This window comes from Perna viridis, chromosome 1 (genome assembly GCF_037379345.1).
Source record: "Perna viridis isolate PV_CMFRI_1.1 ecotype Kerala chromosome 1, ASM3737934v1, whole genome shotgun sequence".
NCBI classification, from domain to species: domain Eukaryota; kingdom Metazoa; phylum Mollusca; class Bivalvia; order Mytilida; family Mytilidae; genus Perna; species Perna viridis.
The window spans coordinates 49,369,572-49,389,771 of record NC_142445.1 but is presented as its reverse complement, the minus strand read 5'-3'; the positions used below and the strand labels follow the sequence as shown (position 1 = coordinate 49,389,771).

At 32.9% G+C, this 20,200-nt stretch overlaps 1 protein-coding gene and 2 long non-coding RNA genes across 24 annotated transcripts in view; 2 read left to right on the top strand and 1 right to left on the bottom strand.

Annotated features, from left to right (window-relative positions):
* Positions 1-7,332, top strand: part of LOC148629154 (exportin-2-like) — a 40,093-nt gene extending 32,761 nt beyond the window's left edge. For all 4 annotated transcript variants that reach the window (XM_088545060.1, XM_088545076.1, XM_088545087.1 and 1 more), the window contains 4 exons: positions 1,799-1,942; positions 3,060-3,157; positions 4,549-4,679; positions 5,752-7,332. In XM_088545060.1, the coding sequence (XP_088401186.1) occupies positions 1,799-1,942; positions 3,060-3,157; positions 4,549-4,679; positions 5,752-5,841 (463 nt within the window). In that variant the 3' untranslated portion in view covers positions 5,842-7,332. The remainder of the gene's footprint in view (positions 1-1,798; positions 1,943-3,059; positions 3,158-4,548; positions 4,680-5,751) is intronic.
* Positions 7,333-8,022: 690 nt separating this feature from the next.
* LOC148629153 (uncharacterized) lies at positions 8,023-9,892 on the bottom strand. The gene is made up of 3 exons (XR_015915192.1): positions 9,748-9,892; positions 9,267-9,410; positions 8,023-8,160 (listed from the first exon to the last, which is right to left on the bottom strand). It is a non-coding gene; the product is annotated as an uncharacterized LOC148629153 (long non-coding RNA).
* The window catches only part of LOC148629152 (uncharacterized), a 129,893-nt gene continuing 119,543 nt past the window's right edge, over positions 9,851-20,200 (top strand). For 14 of the 19 annotated variants that reach the window (XR_015915178.1, XR_015915189.1, XR_015915187.1 and 11 more), the window contains exon 1: positions 9,851-9,982. This is a non-coding gene — a long non-coding RNA (uncharacterized LOC148629152). Of the gene's footprint in view, positions 9,983-10,163; positions 10,183-20,200 lie in introns of those variants that run through there. The other 5 variants (XR_015915186.1, XR_015915169.1, XR_015915176.1 and 2 more) reach the window with 4 other exon arrangements.

Here is a 20,200-nt window from a genome sequence, read left to right as displayed (position 1 = left end):
AATTATTTCGTCACTTATGACAACCACAAAAAATTTGCAGTCATAAAATGGCATCTGCTGTCCTCTTGTTGAGTGTCAATAGACAATTTGGTTGTCAGACAGTAATTTGAGTTTATCCTGCAATGAGGTTATTTGTTAAACGAATAAAGGTATACAGTTATTTTTTTGCTGTATCTGTACATTAGCAGGTTATAGACTTTCTGGCTCCTCCAACTCATGTGATCGGCGGAACTACTTTTTTCTGGTATGTGTAAATTAATCATGGCCGCCACCATAGATACAATATAAACAAATTGCGATTGCGTATCTGGTTAATCTTTTTTTTTTGCTGTTTTGTTTTGTTTTCACCTGAATGAAATAAAAGATTTTATGTAAACCAAATGATGATTTTTTTTTGTATTTTTTTCACCATCATATATATGGCAAATCCCAAATCTCGTTCGGATTTGATTCATTATCAGTTTGCAGACGACTTCCCCTGTCATTTCAGTCATGTCGGACTCCGAGCCAGAGTGTCGGTGACAATTTAACATAAACTGGTCCCCACTTAAAGAAATTGAAACATTACAATATGATAAAACTTTTGAAGAGACAAATGACCAGGAAACTGTTATGGTCTTGGATTTATTACTGCCTAAACCCCAAGATAATGAATCAGAGGAACACTACATTATAGATCTGCCCATACAACTGCCTCCTCTTCTTCAAAAATCTCAAACAAATATTTCAAATCCAAAAGAAATTAGTGCACAAATTTCACCCCTGAACTCTACTGCCATATACCAAACAGAAACAAGTCAGCTTCCACCTTCCTCGCGAAATTCAAAACTTTAATGTTCTTAAAATCGACTTTACAACATTCAAAATATTTGTATTTATTGTTCATTTTACTTATTTGTCTCTTGGAATTAAATAAATTTTGATACATTGGTTATTTTCTTCAAACAGCTTTGACAGATTATATGGTGCGGATTGAATTTCAATGTTTACTGAGTCATGCGCCATGCGTATTAATTTTTTTCTTCGGGTTTAACGATTGGGGCTCCTCAGGGGATATGCCTTTTAAAAATTTTATTTTAAAAATGTACACACGCACAAAACTATTAATGTAACAGGATAAAAACAATATAGGTACATTGCGGAGCCTCATATTTCCTACCCGTTCCGTCACCTCATCACATATCTTCAATAATTTTTGACAATGTACCTATATTGTATATATAAGAGTATGGATCTTTATGAAATTATACCACAAGATGCCATATAACTAAAGCAAGGCTTGGATTGATTTTGGAAGTTGTCCCTTGAACTGTTTAGAAATTAAAAAGGCCAAGAAACATGGATATTCATTATGTCGGCTTGACTATAAGTGAATGGATCTCTTCAAAATTAAGGTGCCATTCAAAAAAAAAAAGGAAGACTGGCATTGATTTTGGGGATTGCAATACAGATTATTTATGAGGGCCACATTTATTCTGTGTCAAATATTCAATCAAAATCAAAATATTGGCCTGTATCATTGAATGGTCCATACTTGTCATAACCATTTAGGCTTCCACATCTGTGGTTGTATCAAGCTGCACCAAGCAAAGCATTGTATTGTATTGTCAGATAAAAATTTTGCGTTACTCATTTCGAAATAATTATTCAAGTTCTAGGATTATTGCAATTTAAATTGGAGTTTGTCATTTCTTGAACAAGTCTTTGGATCACATTGTTTTTGTTATGTTTTCAGTATGTTTGGTATGGTGATTGAGAATGAACAAGTCTTTGGATCAGATTGTTTTTTGTTTTTCAGTATGTTTGGTATGGTGATTGAGAAGTTATATTTACAAGATTTACAGAAGGTGTCTGGGTCAGTGGAAAAAAAAATATGTGCTGTTGGTGTGACAAACATTCTAACAGAGTCACCTCTTATGTTCCAGACATATAATGCAATGTGGTATGTTACCCTAAATTTGTTTAACATGTGAAAATTGTATCTCTTTATTCTTTATGGTACAAATATACCAAAGGAGTTGGTCCGGTTATGGTAAAATTTGGCTTCAAAATCAAAGTCTACTTGAAGAAAATTTAATTAAGTTTCTCTAACACTTTAATGTATTTTATAGTTGATTTGATTGTTTTGGAGTAATCATTTGAAAATATACCATCATATATGCCCTTCAAACTTGGCTGAAATTAAAAAAAATATGTAAAAAAAAAATCAGAATTTGTGCAGCTTTTCACTCCTTTAACAATTGCCGCGTGCATGTTCATTCTTATGCTTCTGTTTAATTGTTAGTTACAACTCATGTGAAAATATCTTGAGTGACCAATTATGTAGCCACTTCAGTTCCACTCAAAACCTTACAATCTTAAAAATTGCAGAAATATTAAAAGCTTTAAGGTTTTTGTAAAAGTTACATAAATGCATATTTCTGGAATGACGTAATAAATCTCCTCAAAAACAGCTTGAATTCAGTGTTTGCAACCATTTTACTATACTGCCACTGCCTAGAAATAAGCTTTAATCAATTTTTTAAAAATGCTCAGACTGAGAATAAAAGAGGTTCTTACTGAATTTTCTCCTTTCTCTAAATAGGATGTTTAGGATGTTAAAAGAGTTATAAGGAGATATCCAGTGTTAATTATAATGTGAAAAATAGCAACATCAAAATAAATAAAGTTATATTTAAGGAGGTAGACCTAGGGTAAGGGAAATAACTCTCGAAATCAGCGATACTTTTGTATTATATTTAATTTCACCAAAGCCTCTCAAGCTTTCTTATGAAACAGAATGAAATCCATCCATGTAACTTTGATACTTACATGAGATTGATGTAAAATGGTGAATACAAACATTCCAATGATTTATAAGAGTTGTGTCACCTACCCTAGGTCTACCTTCTTAAGTGGCTTGACTGTGATATTTAGTGAATATAGAGGAAATGTAGATGGTTACAAGTAGTGTTGTTTGGAAACCAACATGATTGCAATGTTAGAAAGTTTGCTGCAGTGTACTGATTAATATAAATATCATGCACAATAGACTATATTGACAATTATACTTTTTCTAGGGCTCAGTTTTTACAGGCTTTGATCAGCTTGATTGAACTTCCTGAAGATACCAATGTACCAGATGATGAACACTTTATTGAAATTGAAGATACTCCAGGTAAACTATAAGTAGAAGAAAATAAATCACATGGATATTGTACAAGAGGTTATTGCAAATTTGTATGATTTGTACTGAAATACTAATATCCTTTTTTCTACCGTAGTTTGAAAAGTTTAAAAATCAACTGAAAGTTAAAGAGACTGAAGGTAGCGCTTCCATAGGTAGAATAGATAGAAGTTATTAGGCATTTTCACTTAGTACTGTCTTTCTTCTCTCTGTGACTGCTTGAGTAACAATCTAACTTGTGGAGATAATTGATGATAATTGTTAAATATAAGGAAAAATTTATATGGAATGAGTTCAAAAAAAGTTAGAGCAACATGCATTTAGAAGTCATTGACAGGATAGCTGCTGGTTTTAATTACTTTTGTGTTAACACTATACTACATCTATGATTTAGTTTTATTTGTAATTGAAACCATTGGTAGTTTACTGTATTTTCCGGACTGTAAGTTGATATTTTTTTCCCAGCAAAGTATCAGCCTCGACTTGGCATCCACTTCAACTAATCTAAGGATTTTTCAAGAAAATTGTTCATCAACAGTGCATTCAATGAAAGCTGTCACTCAAACAGTCAATCCGGTTTTGAATTCAAATATTATATGATCATTGCCGCTATCCTTTATGAATGAATACGATGATGTTAATAAAAACTCTGAAACTTTGAAACCGTTAAAATACATAAATAAACTTTAGAAGATGCTTTAACAAAACTCTTTCTTTAACTTAGAAAACATAATCGAGTGTTTTGGAGTTATCTGTCCTTTAATTTGCAAATTTATACCCCTTTATGGTATGTCATAAATTTTAATTTAATTAAGGTGTTATCTAAATGGCTAATTGCAACCAAATTTGCAGGTAACAATTATTTTTATTGTATTTCGTAATACCAGGTAATATTTTTTACTAATTACCGCTTGTAATTATGACGAATTCATCAAACAAATTTCCCACTTATTTCACACATGGCTGCCCACGTTTGATGTGTATACTATATCGTACTCTTGATGATCTATGGCTTCAGAGCCATTGACACGCCATTCAATAAAAATAATTTAACTCGTGGACAAAGTACTCTTTAACAAAAACACATAAATACATATTTATTTAATTCTGAAATCTTATACTTAGTAACATCGCTGGAATAATATGCTGTTGAAAACAAACGGCTCAACTTGGATCTCCGCTGACACGTACGATATAAATGTGCACTTCTGACCCTCGACTTGTCTACCGAATTCAACTTATCAATTTTTTTTTCGCCGATTTTGGTCAAAATTAGGCCATTTGACTTGTACTCCACCTGGACTTAGAGTTTGGAAAATACGGTATATATGTCTATATACGGCTGAAGCAAATGTATTTTCCCAGCATATATTTTATTTCAGGATATCAAACAGCATACTCCCAGTTGGCCTTTGCTGGAAAGAAGGAAAATGATCCAGTTGCCGAAATCACTGATGTCAAGCAAAATTTAGGAAGACAACTTGGCAAGTTAGCAGCAGCTAACCCTGGCAAGGTACTTGATTAAGAAGGGAATTTTTTAGAATACTGAAATCCTGTATTTTTTTGTGCTGTCTCTTCATTGTTTCTCTCCTTGATTTACTTACTCTGTTGCAGTTTTTAATACTATTATATTCCTGCTCCAATGGAGAGGGTGGTATACAGTTTTACCCTTGTCTGTCAGTCTGTAACAGTTTTTGCAGTCTCATTGTTATTATTATTTTTTTTTTATTAAGACATTCCTCTTGAAGGTATGCCATATGGTGGAGTCCATTTTCAAAAAAAAATTTGAATATTCTTATTTACCGAGTACTTCATTTTTTTCTTTATATTTTGGAAAGTTGAAATTTTTGTCACACTTTCATGAGCAGCTTGAAATATTAAACCCATTCTTGCTGTGGGTATGCCATATGATGGATCCATTTTCTGAAAAATTTGACAACTTCCTCTTTACTGAGGACAGATTCCTTAAATTGTGATTGAAAGCAGGAGTATCACTAGTGTGCCATCTCACACAGACTTGTTGTTGGTCAAGTCCTTGTTTAATCCTTTTTTTTTTTTTTTTTGATATTATATAGGGATGATTTTTTTCTGCTTTTTGTGGAATTCTGCTATTTCAAGTCCAGATTTTACCATTAGGATTCTGTTTTTACTGTATATTTACTTTTGATTTTGCTGATTTCCACTTTGTAGACCTCCTAAAATCATTCCTGATTATATTTATAAACTACTTTATTTTTTGAGTTGGAGGTCCCACCATGTAAATAACAAAATTTTCCCCATGTTACATTGAATAAAGTTCGTTCAGAGATGGGAAGTCTTAAAAGTATTTTCCAAAATATTTATCCAACATCAAAAACCTAACATGAACTTTTGATAATTAATCAGTAATATTTAAATTTTAAATGCATTTACTTGATATGAACTTTTTAGGATTTACATGTATTTTGTTCTATTGTCGAACAGAAAATGTACAGATCATTTTGACAGTCATGTTATTTTTTTCTTGTTTACTGACTATGAACTGTATATCTTCTAATCAGATTGTTTTTGTATTTTCATTTATCATCCTTCTTTTCTACTTGCAGGTGCCTGGATTGATAAGTGGAGGACTTCAAGCAGAAGCACAAACATTTGTACAGCAATATATCACAGCTGCTGGTGTGTCATTAGTATGACAGTAGCTAAACATTCAGTTACAATTATAAAATATTCTGACAGGAGAAAACAAATACTGTACTTCAAGTATTGCATGACAGAATGCTTCAAAGGATTGTTTGACATCTACCAATATCTGAACAAAAATATGCTTCATCACATGAAGTTTTTGCCACTCACAGTTCTAAGATATTCGATCTTGAAAAATGTGTGATTTCATTTTTTGGTGTAAGAGTAATTGACATTTATCAAAAGCACCATAATACTGATATAAGAAGCAGAATATCATTAAGTCAGCGTCACATGCATTGAATATCACAAAAAATTATTTAAAAATTATTGTACAGCTTTATCCCCTTCCACTTATGACTGAGCTGTATGTCTGTATTCCTAGAATGATTAATTGTTCAAATCTGTTTGTATTGTTATCTAGAATCTGTTTTTCATTGCTGAATCAATGATATTATGATCTAGATTTCTGAAGGAAAATAAAATTTAATATCTGCTTTTCTTGTTTTTAAAAACACTGACCATGGAATGTGGGAAAAAATCCCAAGTATTCCAAACATTGCTCTTACAGTCTATTTTTGGCATAAACCAAATTTTAGTACATTACTAATGTAGATCTGAGGAGGCTACCTAGGTCTTATAGACAACTTTCACATTCACCATTTAGGTCAAATCTGGTTTACAGTTTTAAATCTTGGCAAAGAAAGGATATCGGATTAGGAGGCAACAAGAATAGTGATAGTTATGTGGAAATGTGTCTCGGAGCACTAAAATGAATGAAATGCTTCTATAATATTTATATAATTTAAAAATTCCTGACAGTAATTGAATCAAGTTTCTGTTCCCTTGGCTCCCATTGCAATGTCACCCAATCTTTTGCCCGTTGACCTCGATATAATTGAAAACTTTTTCAAGAACAGATGCAAATGTGAAAGTTGTCTACTGTTGTTCATAAAACAACTGCATTGAATTAAACTGTCAAAGGGTGATATTTTTTTATGTGGCTTCTGTCACTGTAACATTAGAATGATATTTGGTTTAAATATTTGAGTCAATGAGTAAGGCTTAATGTTTATCCATGGAGATTGTACTGTTAGATATATTTTTTAAATATAATTTGTGGTTCCATACTTTCAGAAGAGACTAGTTACCTATAAATTATTATGAAACCACAGTATTTGTCAATTAATTTAAAAAATTCTATTGTGATTCGTTCAACAATGTACTGCTTTGTAACAAAGTTGGATATTTTTAAAAACGGGTAAACAAAAATTTTGGCATTTGATAAGTATTTTTATCAACTTCTTGGCATAAATGTAGGATATGTGTTTCATTTGCAGATTTTGCAATTTCCTGTGAATTTTCCACCAATCATCTTTTTCTTTAAGTAACATTGGTAATTATTTGTTTGAGTGTTAATTCATGCTGTGCACATTAAATGCTGTTGTTGAGCGGTTTTGTAAAATGTACTGATGAATGTTGAAATAGATTACTTACAGTAACTTGTGTTTCCTTTTTTTGTTTAGGGTGTATAGGAATCCCCATGTCATCCTGTCTATCAACATTTCTTGTAAGCGGAACTCCTCTCGAACCACTCAAGGGATTTTGATGAAAACCTTTTAGGAATTCGAGTAGATGTAGCTGTGCATGAAGGAATGCACACACTGTCGGAGGACTCATAAAGGAGTTCATCCAAATAAAGTGTTTTACATGTTAAAATCTTGTAAGCACAACTCCTCATATACAGCTCAGGGATTTTGATGTATATATGTAAAGATACTGTCAATCACCCAGTAAAAAAGGAAGACTGCAGTTTCGTTAAGATTTCCTTTCTCTTCTGCCCAGTAAACCAGTTCTCACATTTTTTTGTTGTGTGTGCAGATGTTATTAGTTGATATTTAGTACATCACTGTACCATGGCAAATCATGTCTTGTGACATGAGGTTTTGTTTTTTACTGTTGGTTTTTTTTTTTTTTCAACGTAAAAATTCCTAAAGAAGTTCATATTTTCATCTTCGAGAAAAATAAGGACAATCTTTAAACCAAAAATTAAAAATCTGTATGATTGCTTGTAAAGGTAAGCCGGACACGCCAATCCTTGGATCCGCGCCTGCAAGTACAACCAATTATCCAAACTTGAAACATCTCTTCATTAGGTAACCTGATGATTTGGCTTTTGAAAAAAAAGTACATTTTTACAAGACATGAATTGATTATTTATTACTACTCATTCATTCGAAGTTACATTTATACTTTTTATTAACAATTCAACCCAATAAATCATCTGTAGTAGTCATTCACTCAATACACAGCCATACTGCTACACACATCTGAAAAAAGAAACAACGTACAATATTCATTCCAAAAAAGTAAATTAAATCTATCAAGTTGGTTGCATGTAAAAAAAGGGATCTTAAAGAAGAGATACTATAATATGGTTTCATATGACAATTCTTGTAGTGGTTATCCTACAGTTTTGGGGAAGGGGCCAAATTTCCAAAGCAGAGGTTGTTAGCTCCTCCCCAGTTTGATTGGAGTAGGAGATACAAGGACTCTGTCTGGAGATCATCAGGCCCATGCAATTTGGAAAAAATACTGATTTCTTAGGAAAGTACTCATACGCAAGGGGCAAGCATTTATATTCAGTTCTTCAAAAATGATTTCTGTTTAAAATCCTTGATGTCCGAGAACCATTAGTTTCCATTGTATTGAAGGCTATTAGGTGACTTCTGTATGACAAATTTGATACAATTGAGAGGAATGAGAGCTTACTAAACTCCATCAAAATCCTGTACAGATGTTGAGATGATGTTCAAGTCACAATTGGGAATTTCACTGCAAAAATTTAGAACATTTAGGTGGAGATTCAGACCCCAAAAAGGAGAGTTGGAAAAATCTCTACTGGTATAGAACAGCTCATAATAAATGCACAATAGTGTCATTAGTAACATGTAACCAAAATAATTTCAGATTTATAAAATTTTGTGCTGTCAGATATTTTAGTACATGCACCATTGGCTCTTCAAAGCCCCAGTATACTATATAATAAAAAAATCAGTTATTGCAGTGACCTTTCTGAGTGCATCAAACCTTCCAATTACTACATGTATGATGTAAAATAACATTTGGAAATGTGTAAGTCAAGTTAGATGATAGTTGAAAATCATACATTGTAGGTTGTAAATACGGAAAAAATGATTTCTAATTTAGCAGTACTGAACCTCATGGTTCTTGCCTTATTTGCAATTATCTATCACCAATTGTGGATTAAGACACAGACTTTAAGTGTGCTTGGTGTACACCTTCTCATTTCGAAATTTTGAGGCAAACCCATTTTTTATGAAAAGTTTTGGACAAACCCTTCGATCTAAAAAAACCTTGAACCTGTCACTTCATAACCACCTTGCAACAATTGTCAATATCTGCAATTACTGACCTTTAGTTCAGCTGTAGGTGAATTCTTCAATCATGCTTTTTTATATTGTTGACAGATATGTAATGGTACAGGACAACTAGCAGAAATAAGGACACGCCAAGTGCATTGGCAAATATAGCTAACTGAACATCGGATACCATCTTTCTGAAATTGAAAAACAAAAATTAAGACTGACATAGTACTGATTACGTTCGCCGAGGCTTTTTTCTAATTCGACGATTATGCCTCACTAATGAAGGGAGGTGACAACGCAAAATAAAAATTAGCATCCGAAGACGACATAATTATTTGGACCAAGACTAGCATAGCAATCAACTGATCAAAAGTGCAGGATTTTTTTAAGAACCGGCACGTTATATTTACAAACAGCAGTCAAGTGTGAATTTTTTCGAGCAACCTTCATTTTCAATTCGTTTCTGTGTGCTATAATAATCAATAGCTTTTACTTAGCACTTTATGGTTCTATTTCGTAGGAAATTACCTTAATGTATGGACAAACTTGAGTAGCTGTGAATTCTGAGAATGTTGATGAAAAAGTAAACGTGTTTCCGGTGATAGATCGGGCCAATCAGAAAGCTTGATACATCTTGACAGGAGTACGAAATGGAAACAAAGACGGTGGCGGGAGTGAAAATACATTCCTTTGTTCCCACGTGCATGAATGACCTGTCATTGTTAATGCATTGCATGTGACAATATCCACCACAATATTTTTGGTAGGTAGAATCACAAGTATAGTATCTGAAACTGTATTTAGATTTTTTACCTTGAAACACACAGGTGATGTTTACCATCAGGTATCTTTCACAAGGGGGCGTGGCTTTTTGTGGTTATTTTATTTTCCACCGTACCTTAATATATATAATCAGTAAAAAGGAAGCCATGTTCAAGCAGTAATACTTGTTTGATTAGCAAAGTATGTTTATGTGTTTCAGTCCGAAACAGTATTCCATATTTTAATTTGTGTACTATTTATGCTAACTGAAGTGAAGGGGTAGTTGACGAATATGCTTAATATAGACAACTTTCACAGTCGCCATTTACATTGAATCTGGTGAAAACTGGTTTACATTTTCTTACTAGACAAAGAAGGGATAATGAATAACGATGCTAGTTAGGTGGAATTATGTCTCAGAGCATAAAACTATCTGAAATGCTTCTATATAATACATGTCATTAAACAATTATTTGTAGTAATCAAAGCAAGTTTCTGTTCCCTTGGGCTCCATGGCAATGTCTTCCTATCTTACACCAATTAAAAAAAACTGTCTGTTCTTAAAATGTATATGCTACCTCAGAAAAAAAGTTAATACAATATCAGTCAGTTACTCTTTCGGAAGAATGTTTGACATATTCTTAGTCTAACATTTATTATTCAGATATAATTTTATTTTCCAAAACACAATGTAACTACCTACAAAAATTATTGACCTCTGATTTTATTAGCTCACCTGGGCCGAAGGCCATATGAGCTATTGCCATCACTTGGTGTCCGTCGTCGTTCTTAACAATTTTTCAAAACTCTTCTTCTCTGAAACTACTTGACCAATTTGAACCAAACTTGGTATGAATGTTCCATGGGGTATCCTGCATAGAACTGATGTGGGGATTTTTGATCTGTCAAAAACATGGCCGCCGTTACTAAAAATAGAACAGGGGTCCGTTACTAAAAAAAGAACGGGTCAGACAGTAGTGTTTCACATTTATCTCCAAAATCATTAGGTGTAGCCGAATTCTGATGGGGTTAAAGTGTTCAGCATGATGAGATCTATTGGGTCAAAATTTGGTGAAAATCTGTTGGGTTTCACTAATCACTTCCGGGTCAAATGGCCACCCCCCTATGTAGTACCAAAAACACACTGAACCTAGACATATGCATTGTAAGTGCATTATTTGTGTGTATTATGATTAAAAGTAGTCAAAATAAAGCTGAGAATGTGTACTTTAAAATCATATATGTAATTAACTACAAAAATGTATGAATATTGTTTACATGTGTGAGTAATTTGCCTCCATGCTGTCAGTTAGCAGAACAGGTAAAAATGTGAATTTTCAGTATTATTTATTATTTATTTATTTCAATATTATTCATTTGTCCAGGGAATTCACAGTGAAACTTTGAAAATTACTTTTTTAACATGTAAAGTAATGGAAACGTTAGAAGTGGTTAGTGAGACCATAAATTAAATTATGGCATATTTCAGAGAAATGCATAATTTGAGGAAAATTGCCTTTCCTGGTCATTATTTCCATTTTCCCATAAAATCAGTATAGTGATATTGGTAATCTGGCTATATTTTAAGAGGTGCATTGTGCAAGGTATTTTAAAAAACAACATAGCATCAAGATTTTTATCAGTAACAGTGACTCATAACTTGACGTCATCCATGAAATACACAACGTCATTGCTTGGGATATTCAAAGTACTCAAATAGTCACACAGCACAGACTTAGAATCACACAGTAATGAAATAGGTATGATATAAATTGTTGAAATCTGTTCTTTTTTCATAATGATAAATGATATTTACTATTACACTTCTTGAATTATCATAGGTATCAATTTGGTGTGACAAGTTAGTTAAAATTGTAATTTTTTAGTAATTTAGGGAAAATATCACTGAGGGGCATGATATAAAAATGACCATTTCTTTGTAGTCCTATGTCTGATTTTGATAGTTTTGGTCTTATTAGACTCACAATACCACAAGCTTTCATGAAATGTAAAAAAAGAAAAACATAAAAACTCATAAAATGTTTTAAAGGTCTCACTAACCACTTCTGGGTCAAATGGCCACCCCCCTATGTTATACCAAAAACACACTGAACCTAGACATATGCATTGTAAGTGCATTATTTGTGTGTATTATGATTAAAAGTAGTCAAAATAAAGCTGAGAATGTGTACTTTAAAATCATATATGTAATTAATTACAAAAGTGTATGAATATTGTTTACATGTGTGAGTAATTTGCCTCCATGCTGTCAGTTAGCAGAACAGGTAAAAATGTGGATTTTCAGTATTATTTATTCGAGTAAATTTTGTGAAGAATTTCTACTATCATCATACCATTACCATAATGATTTTGGAAGCCTTATTTTCCAAGCTTCGCAACGGTATGCAGATTTAAGATGTCATTTGTCCTGGGAATTCACAGTGAGACTTTGAAAATTACTTTTTTAACATGTAAAGTAATGGAAACATTAGAAGTGGTTAGTGAGACCTTGACCCATGTTGGAGTTATTGCCCTTTTTTGGAGGTTTTTTGCTGTTTTTAATGTTATTATTTAAAAAAATCTTCTCCTCAGAAACTACTTTACAGAATTCAATGAAAGTTGGTATTTTTGTTTTAAGGGCATCCTTAACAAAACGACTGTTTGAATTTTTGATCTGTTATAAAGCATGGCTGCTGTGACTAAAAATTTAACAATGGGGTCAGACAGCAGATTTTTGCATATATCTTCAAAACGTTTAGGTTTAACCAAATCTTACATGGGTAAAATTATTCAGCATGAAGAGACCTATTTGTGGTCAAATTTTGGTGAAAATTTGTTGACCCATGTCGGAGTTATTGCCCTTTTTGGATGTTTTATTCTGTTTATATTCTCCTCTGAAACTGCTCTACAGAATTCAATGAAAGTTGGTAATTTTGTTTTAAAGGGCATCCTTAACAAAATGACCATTTGAATTTTTTATCTGTTATAAAGCATGGCCGCTGTTATTAAAATTGAATGATTGGGTCAGACAGCAGATTTTTGCATATATCTCCAAAATGGTTAGCTATAACCAAAATCTGACATGGGGGTGAAATTATTCAGCATGAAGAGATCTATCTGTGGTCAACTTTTGGTGAAAATTTGTTGACCCATGTCGGAGTTATTGCCCTTTTTGGACGTTTTTTTCTGTTTATGATGTTATTATTTTAAAAAAATATTCTCCTCAGAAACTGCTCTACAGAATTCAATGAAAGTTGGTAATTTTGTTTTAAAGGGCATCCTTAACAAAATGACCATTTGAATTTTTTATCTGTTATAAAGCATGGCCGCTGTTATTAAAATTGAATGATTGGGTCAGACAGCAGATTTTTGCATATATCTCCAAAATGGTTAGCTATAACCAAAATCTGACATGGGGGTGAAATTATTCAGCATGAAGAGATCTATCTGTGGTCAACTTTTGGTGAAAATTTGTTGACCCATGTCAGAGTTATTGCCCTTTTTGGATGTTTTTTTCTGTTTATGATGTTATTATTTTAAAAAAATATTCTCCTCAGAAACTGCTCTACAGAATTCAATGAAAGTTGGTAATTTTGTTTTAAAGGGCATCCTTAACAAAATGACCATTTGAATTTTTTATCTGTTATAAAGCATGGCCGCTGTTATTAAAATTGAACGATGGGGTCAGACAGCAGATTTTTGCATATATCTCCAAAACGGTTAGCTATAACCAAAATCTGACATGGGGGTGAAATTATTCAGCATGAAGAGATCTATCTGTGGTCAACTTTTGGTGAAAATTTGTTGACTAGTGTTGGAGTTATTGCCCTTTATGGACATTTTTTTTTCCGTTTATGATGTTATTACTTAAAAAAATCTTCTCCTCAGAAACAGAATTCAATGAAAGTTGACATTTTTGTTTTATAGGGTATCCTTAATGAAATGACGGATTTTTGATTGCTGAAAAAACATGGCTGCTGTTTCTAAAAAATAGAACAATGGGGTCAGACAGCAGATTTTTGCATACATCTCCAAATCTGTTAGGTTTAGCCAATAGCTTCCAATTGCTAAAATGATCCTTATTATAAGGCTTACAAATGTGTCCAATGAATCAAATGGAGTCAAAATTGTCTGACAACTCCTTGTTAGAGTTATTGCCCTTAAAAGGCAAAAATTTAACCAGGTGAGTGATTCAGGCTCCTGGGAGCCTCTTGTTTTCAATTGCTAAACTTTGATGTCAGTACTTAAGTTTAACAGAACTCATACCTGAATATTGATATAATCAGAGGTTCATTTACAGAAAACAAATTGAGATTTCTGCCTTTACCAGGGTTTTCATTATCTTTTCAGTGAACAGTCTTATTAGAGAAAATAGACCGTCTACACCTTCATAATGTATCAAAGGGGGAATGGGGCCCATTGTGATTTTGAACTGTCCTTTTCCACTTTTTGAACTGTCTACATTTTGCTATCCTCTTTTGGTCTCTCTACTAAGGACGATGACTGTGATTTACCGTCTATGTACTGGATTCCTGAACTCCACAAGAATCCATTCAAACAACGTTACATAGCTGGATCTGCAAAATGTACCACCAAACCTCTTTCAAAACTTTTAATTTCTATACTCACAGCTGTCAAAGAGGATTAGCAGTCCTACCACAACACTTGTTACTCCCATAGTGGTATTAATTCGATGTTCAATGTGGATCCTAAAAAATTTGAAAGATCTTTTGGAGACAATCATTGCAAGACTATTATCAGAATATAGTAGCATTAAAACCTATGATTTTTCAACACTGTATACTTCTATTCCACATACTCAGTTAAAATCTCAACTAAAGAACATTATACATCATTGTTTTTCCAAAAAGATGGTACACCTAGATACAAATATATAGTTCTTGGTAGAGATTCCTCATGCTTTGTAAGAAATAATTCCAAATCATCTTCCAAATATACAGAAGAAGATGTTTACAAAATGCTGGAATTTTTTAATTGATAACATATTTGTCCAGTGTGGTGGACGCATTTTTTTACAAACGGTCGGCATTCCAATGGGAACAAATTGTGCTCCTCTACTTGCTGCTCTATTCCTTCACTCTTATGAAACTGACTTTATAGCTGATCTTTAATCTCAGTTTCCGCTATATAGATGACATATTATCTTTAAACAATCCTAATTTTTGGGATTTGATACATCGCATTTGCCCCAAAGAACTTGAGATGAAGGATACTACAGGCACTGTAAAGTCAGCCTCATATCTTGACCTACACTTAGAAATCGATGGTAAAGGAAAACTATTGACCAAACTTTATGACAAACATGATGACTTTTCATTCAAAATTGTCAACTTTCCTTTCATCTGTGGCAACATCCCTTCACCACCTGCATATGGAGTGTTCGTACATGTATCACAACTCATATGTTATGCCAGAGCTTGCAGAGACTACGCAGACTTTTTGTATTGTGCTAGAATTCTAACAAATGGGCTTCTTGAACAGGGTTATGTTGCTACAAGATTGAAGTCATCACTACAAAAGTTTTATGGCCGTCATCATGAACTCTTGGATCGTTACATTGTATCCATCTGCGCCATGAAAACTGATTTGTTCAACGTGTCATAGTTTTCCTCTCCTCTTTTTTTTTGACTCGGTGGGTGTTTCTAGAAATGTAGAGGACGTTTACCCTACCGTTGCACTTGTTCCATGCTCCCAGTTTTTAGTGGAGTCCGAGTTGCTTATTTGCTTTTATTACTTTGTATGTATGATTTTAGTTACTCTATGTTCTTTGTTGTGTATGTCTGTTTTCCATGTCTGGTCTTCGTCCCTGGATTACATTCTTTTGATTACCGCTATAACCTTGGTTCCCTTGATTACTCTTTCATGTTCTTTATTATTGCCATGCTCTTATATTAGAGGTTACCTTTCATTATTATATTTGAGATGACATTGATTCTGTTTGTAAGATATCATCTGGGTATTGCAGTGATAAACATCTTAGTATATTGGAAATTATGTTAGTTCAGATTAATGATCTTCTGATGCATTTTCTTCTTTTTTCATCAGTGAAAATTGCCAATTTCTATATTAGAGTTATCCTTCTTTGACTGTATGATTGATCTGTTCTTTTGTGTTGAAGATAAAGCTAGCAGTCAGTAATGTATTCAAAAAATACTTAAAAAAGTTCTCAAGAGTTTATTTTACATTTATTTTGTCTTCAAGCAGAGGACGCTTACCATGCTCCCAGTTTTTAGTGGAGTCCAAGTTGCTCATTTGCTTTTGTTACTTTGTATGTATGATTTTAGTTACTCTATGTTCTTTGTTGTGTATGTCTGTTTTCCATGTCTGGTCTTTGTCCCTGGATTACATTCTTTTGATTACCACTATAACCTTGGTTCCCTTAATTACTCTGAGAGAGTAGCTGGTTCTTAATCAAACCTCTGCTTTACACTTGGAGGCCATGAAGAACAAAGTAGGCAAACTTAGGTTTTATAGAACTTGCATACTTATACATACCTATTGAACAAAGTATTTTTATATAGCTAATTACATGCAGAACATAAAAGCGATAGCACAACAGGGAGGACCCATGAGTTCCTGGGTACAATTGTATTATTAGCCCAAATTTTGCACGTAAAGGGGGTGGAGTTTTTCCAGACATGATGATCCACCTTGATATAGTGCAGGAACATGAAGATAAGTTGTGCTTTAAATGCTGAAGAAGGCAAATATTTAGTAGTTTCACTGTTTCAACTGTATTAAAACATGCATTTAAAAATCTGTTTCATTTAGGTAACTGAGGAGAAAACAAATTTTCAAAAAGCTTTTCTTTTCTAAAGAGAACTTGAAGCAAGTCTAGAGAAGCCTATTTTTTTTACCTTTGATGCCAAAGACAGAAGCAGGTCTAGGGGTTGGGTCACACAATCCATCTGTCTGTCTGTCTGCAACACTTAAGCTTTCATTACATTTCCACTGAAACTACTCTGCAGAAATTCCTTAAAATAAGAATGTAGCAAGAACACCATATGTAGTGGTGCATATTATAAGGAAACCTTGATGCTCTAATTTTATTGGAGTTATGCCCCTTTAAACTTAGAAATTAACGGTAAATCTACATGTATCAGCTTGTCATCGCCAATTCTTGTAAACTACTAACATGTAACTGAATTCCATGATACTTGGTATGTAGCAAGAGAACCATATGTAGTTATGCATATTGTGAGGAAATTTTGATTCTCTAATTTTTATGGGAGTTAAGCCCCTTTGAACTTACTGTAAATCAACATGTATCAGCTTGCCATCACCACTTCTCGTAAACAGCTAACTTGTATCTGAATTTCATAAAACTTGGTATGTAGCAGGAACACTGTATGTACTTATGCATATTATGAGGAATTTTGATTCTCTAATTTTTATTGGAGTTATGCCCTTTGAACTTGGAAATTAACTGTAAATCAACATATATCAGCTTGTCATCACCACTTATCGTGAACTACTTAACTGAATTTCATGAAACTTGGTATGTAGCTAGAGGGACATATATATGTTCATATATATGTTCATATATATGTCTATGGTAGCAAGAACACCATATGTAATATGCATATTATGAGGAAATTTTGATTCTCTAATTCATGCCCCTTTGAACTTAGATATTTTAAAAAAATCATCATATATCAGTTTGTCATTGCAACTCCTCTAAAACTACCCAAAAGAATTTTATGAAATTTGATATGTAGCAAGAACACCATATGTTATTGTGCATACTGACAGGAAATTTTGATTCTCTTATTTTTGTGGGAATTAGTTCCATAGTTCTGTATGTAACACTTTTTTGTTACATTTTCCTCATCAACTATAAATTATGGCTTCATTTTTGTGACACAGGTCCAGACATCAATTGGTCTTGCTTGTTTCTACGACAATATTGTCAACTGAGTTATCTTATTCAAAAATGCATCTGTCTTCCCATTACAAGTCATGGATATGGATAATAAAATTATTTGTATCAAATTGTTCATTTGTCTCACTTTGAGTCTCTGGTTGATAATTGAAAGAACTGCCTAACCAAATCATAATAGGACAATACCTTGTATGATAAAACACATGTGAAGCTAGGTTTTCACATTTATTTTTCACTTTATAAAAATGAATCTGGTGTAACTGTAATCATAACATTAACTTTGTCCAATTTTAAATAGGAGTGTCTTTCTCTAATTATAGTAGTTCATAAATGTACATATAGTTGCCTAAACAAATAAAAAATAAAAAGTCAAAATCTTTGAATAGCTAAAATCAACCAAACTCCCACACAAATATGACATTGCATCATATAAAACTGACACTAGTAATATGTTTATTTTTGAATTTTATTATTATTTTGGTACAAAAAAAAACATGTTCTATTATCAATAAATTCAACACCCTTAACAGAACTTTCCTGTAGGCTATGTGATTCACAATACTTGTAGTTATCCATTTTTGTGACAACAAAAAAATACTGGCCATATATGTTACGGTACTGTCATGATCCCTGAAGTCATTGTCCATAGACACTTGTTTCTTTGTGCAATAACTTGAATATTGGTTGGTTGATCTTTAAAAGCTTCTTAACAAATGACATCTTAAAGCTGCTATTGCTAAACTTTAAAAATAAGGTTTTCAAAATCATTACACTAATGATACTATGATTGTAGAAATTTTTCACAGAATTTACTTTAATAAATAATGCTGCTAAAAATTTCATCACATGAAATACAGAGAATTTATTTTGTTGCAAAATCCAACTATATTTTAAGATGTAAGTTTGAGGCCACAAAGGACAATAGATCAGGGACTATATGAATGTAGTAATAAAATGCCAGTGATAATAATAAAACACCTACATGTCCTTCTTGAGCAATACTTTATTACATGTGCATTTGTATGTTACTAATAGTTCTAGATCCTAGCTAAGACTAGAGCTAAAAACCTGTTTTATACATGTATCAAGAGTGAATCTATGATACATGTATGTATGAATGAAGGTTATTTTGATGAATTGACAAAGATAACTCATCAGTGGACTTACTGTCATAATTTTAAAAAATGAAATCATTTTTTGGACACCAATGTTGGGTCCAATTTATTCACACATGTGAACAATATTCATACACTTTTGTAGTAAATTACAAATAAAAAAAACCGTACACATTCTCAACTTTATTTTTACTACTTTTCAACATACAGAATATGCACTTATGTGTACGATCCATAGATCTGAGTTCAGTGTGTTTTAAGTACTACATACAGGGGTAGCCATTTGACATGGAAGTGGTAAGCAAGATTTCAACGCGTCTGAAACCACAAGTGCCAATGTTTTGAAACTCAGTGGGTTTAATTACCTCAATAACTTTACAAACAATCCACTCTTTGTGTGGTTCAGCTGGCTCAGGGAATGCAGTGGCTGTGGCCACTCGAAAATTTGTGGTAAAACACATTTTGGCCCTATAGCTCTGCCTCTGCCTGGCTCAGGTGGTTCAGTGGATGGTAAGAATAATTAAGTATAGGGAACTCCCTAAACCTTTTGTTTAAATGATCAGTTGATATGACCACGTGATTTCAAAATCTCCAGGTGAGCGACCTAAGCATTTTAGAGCATTTGTTTTTAATGTTTCTAGTGCTTCCTATGTTATTTTTTATTTTACCATTTCATAAATTACAAACTAAAATTAATTTCTCAGAAAACACAGGCTTGTAGTATTTAATGACTGCAATTTTCAGAAAAAAAAAATGGCATGTGCAATCCACTGATGTGGTATTCCATGCATTTAATTGTACTGCTGGTTAGGAAATTAAAGTCCAGTTTGCAAAAACTTTTCTGATTGGGAATGGGGCCAATATTGAGCCTTTCAGAAAAAAAACCCAAAATATTCCATACTTGGGAATTAAGTCCGCAGCAGAAACCTGCCAAGGTAGAAAATGCTTATGGTATTGATTTGTCTAGATTTATTCTTTTCATGAAATCCTTGCATTATAAATGGACCAAATCATAGCTGTGCATATGTTTGGACCAAACAACTTCTTGTTACTCATTTACTGGTACCTGTAATTACAGGAAAATGTACCTTCTGCTGTTAAACTGTTCAGTTTTGTCAAATATTGACCAGTGGTGGGTTTCATATGTCATAAAAGTAATAAATAAATTTGGTCTAACTATTGTTTTGATGTTTTCGAAATT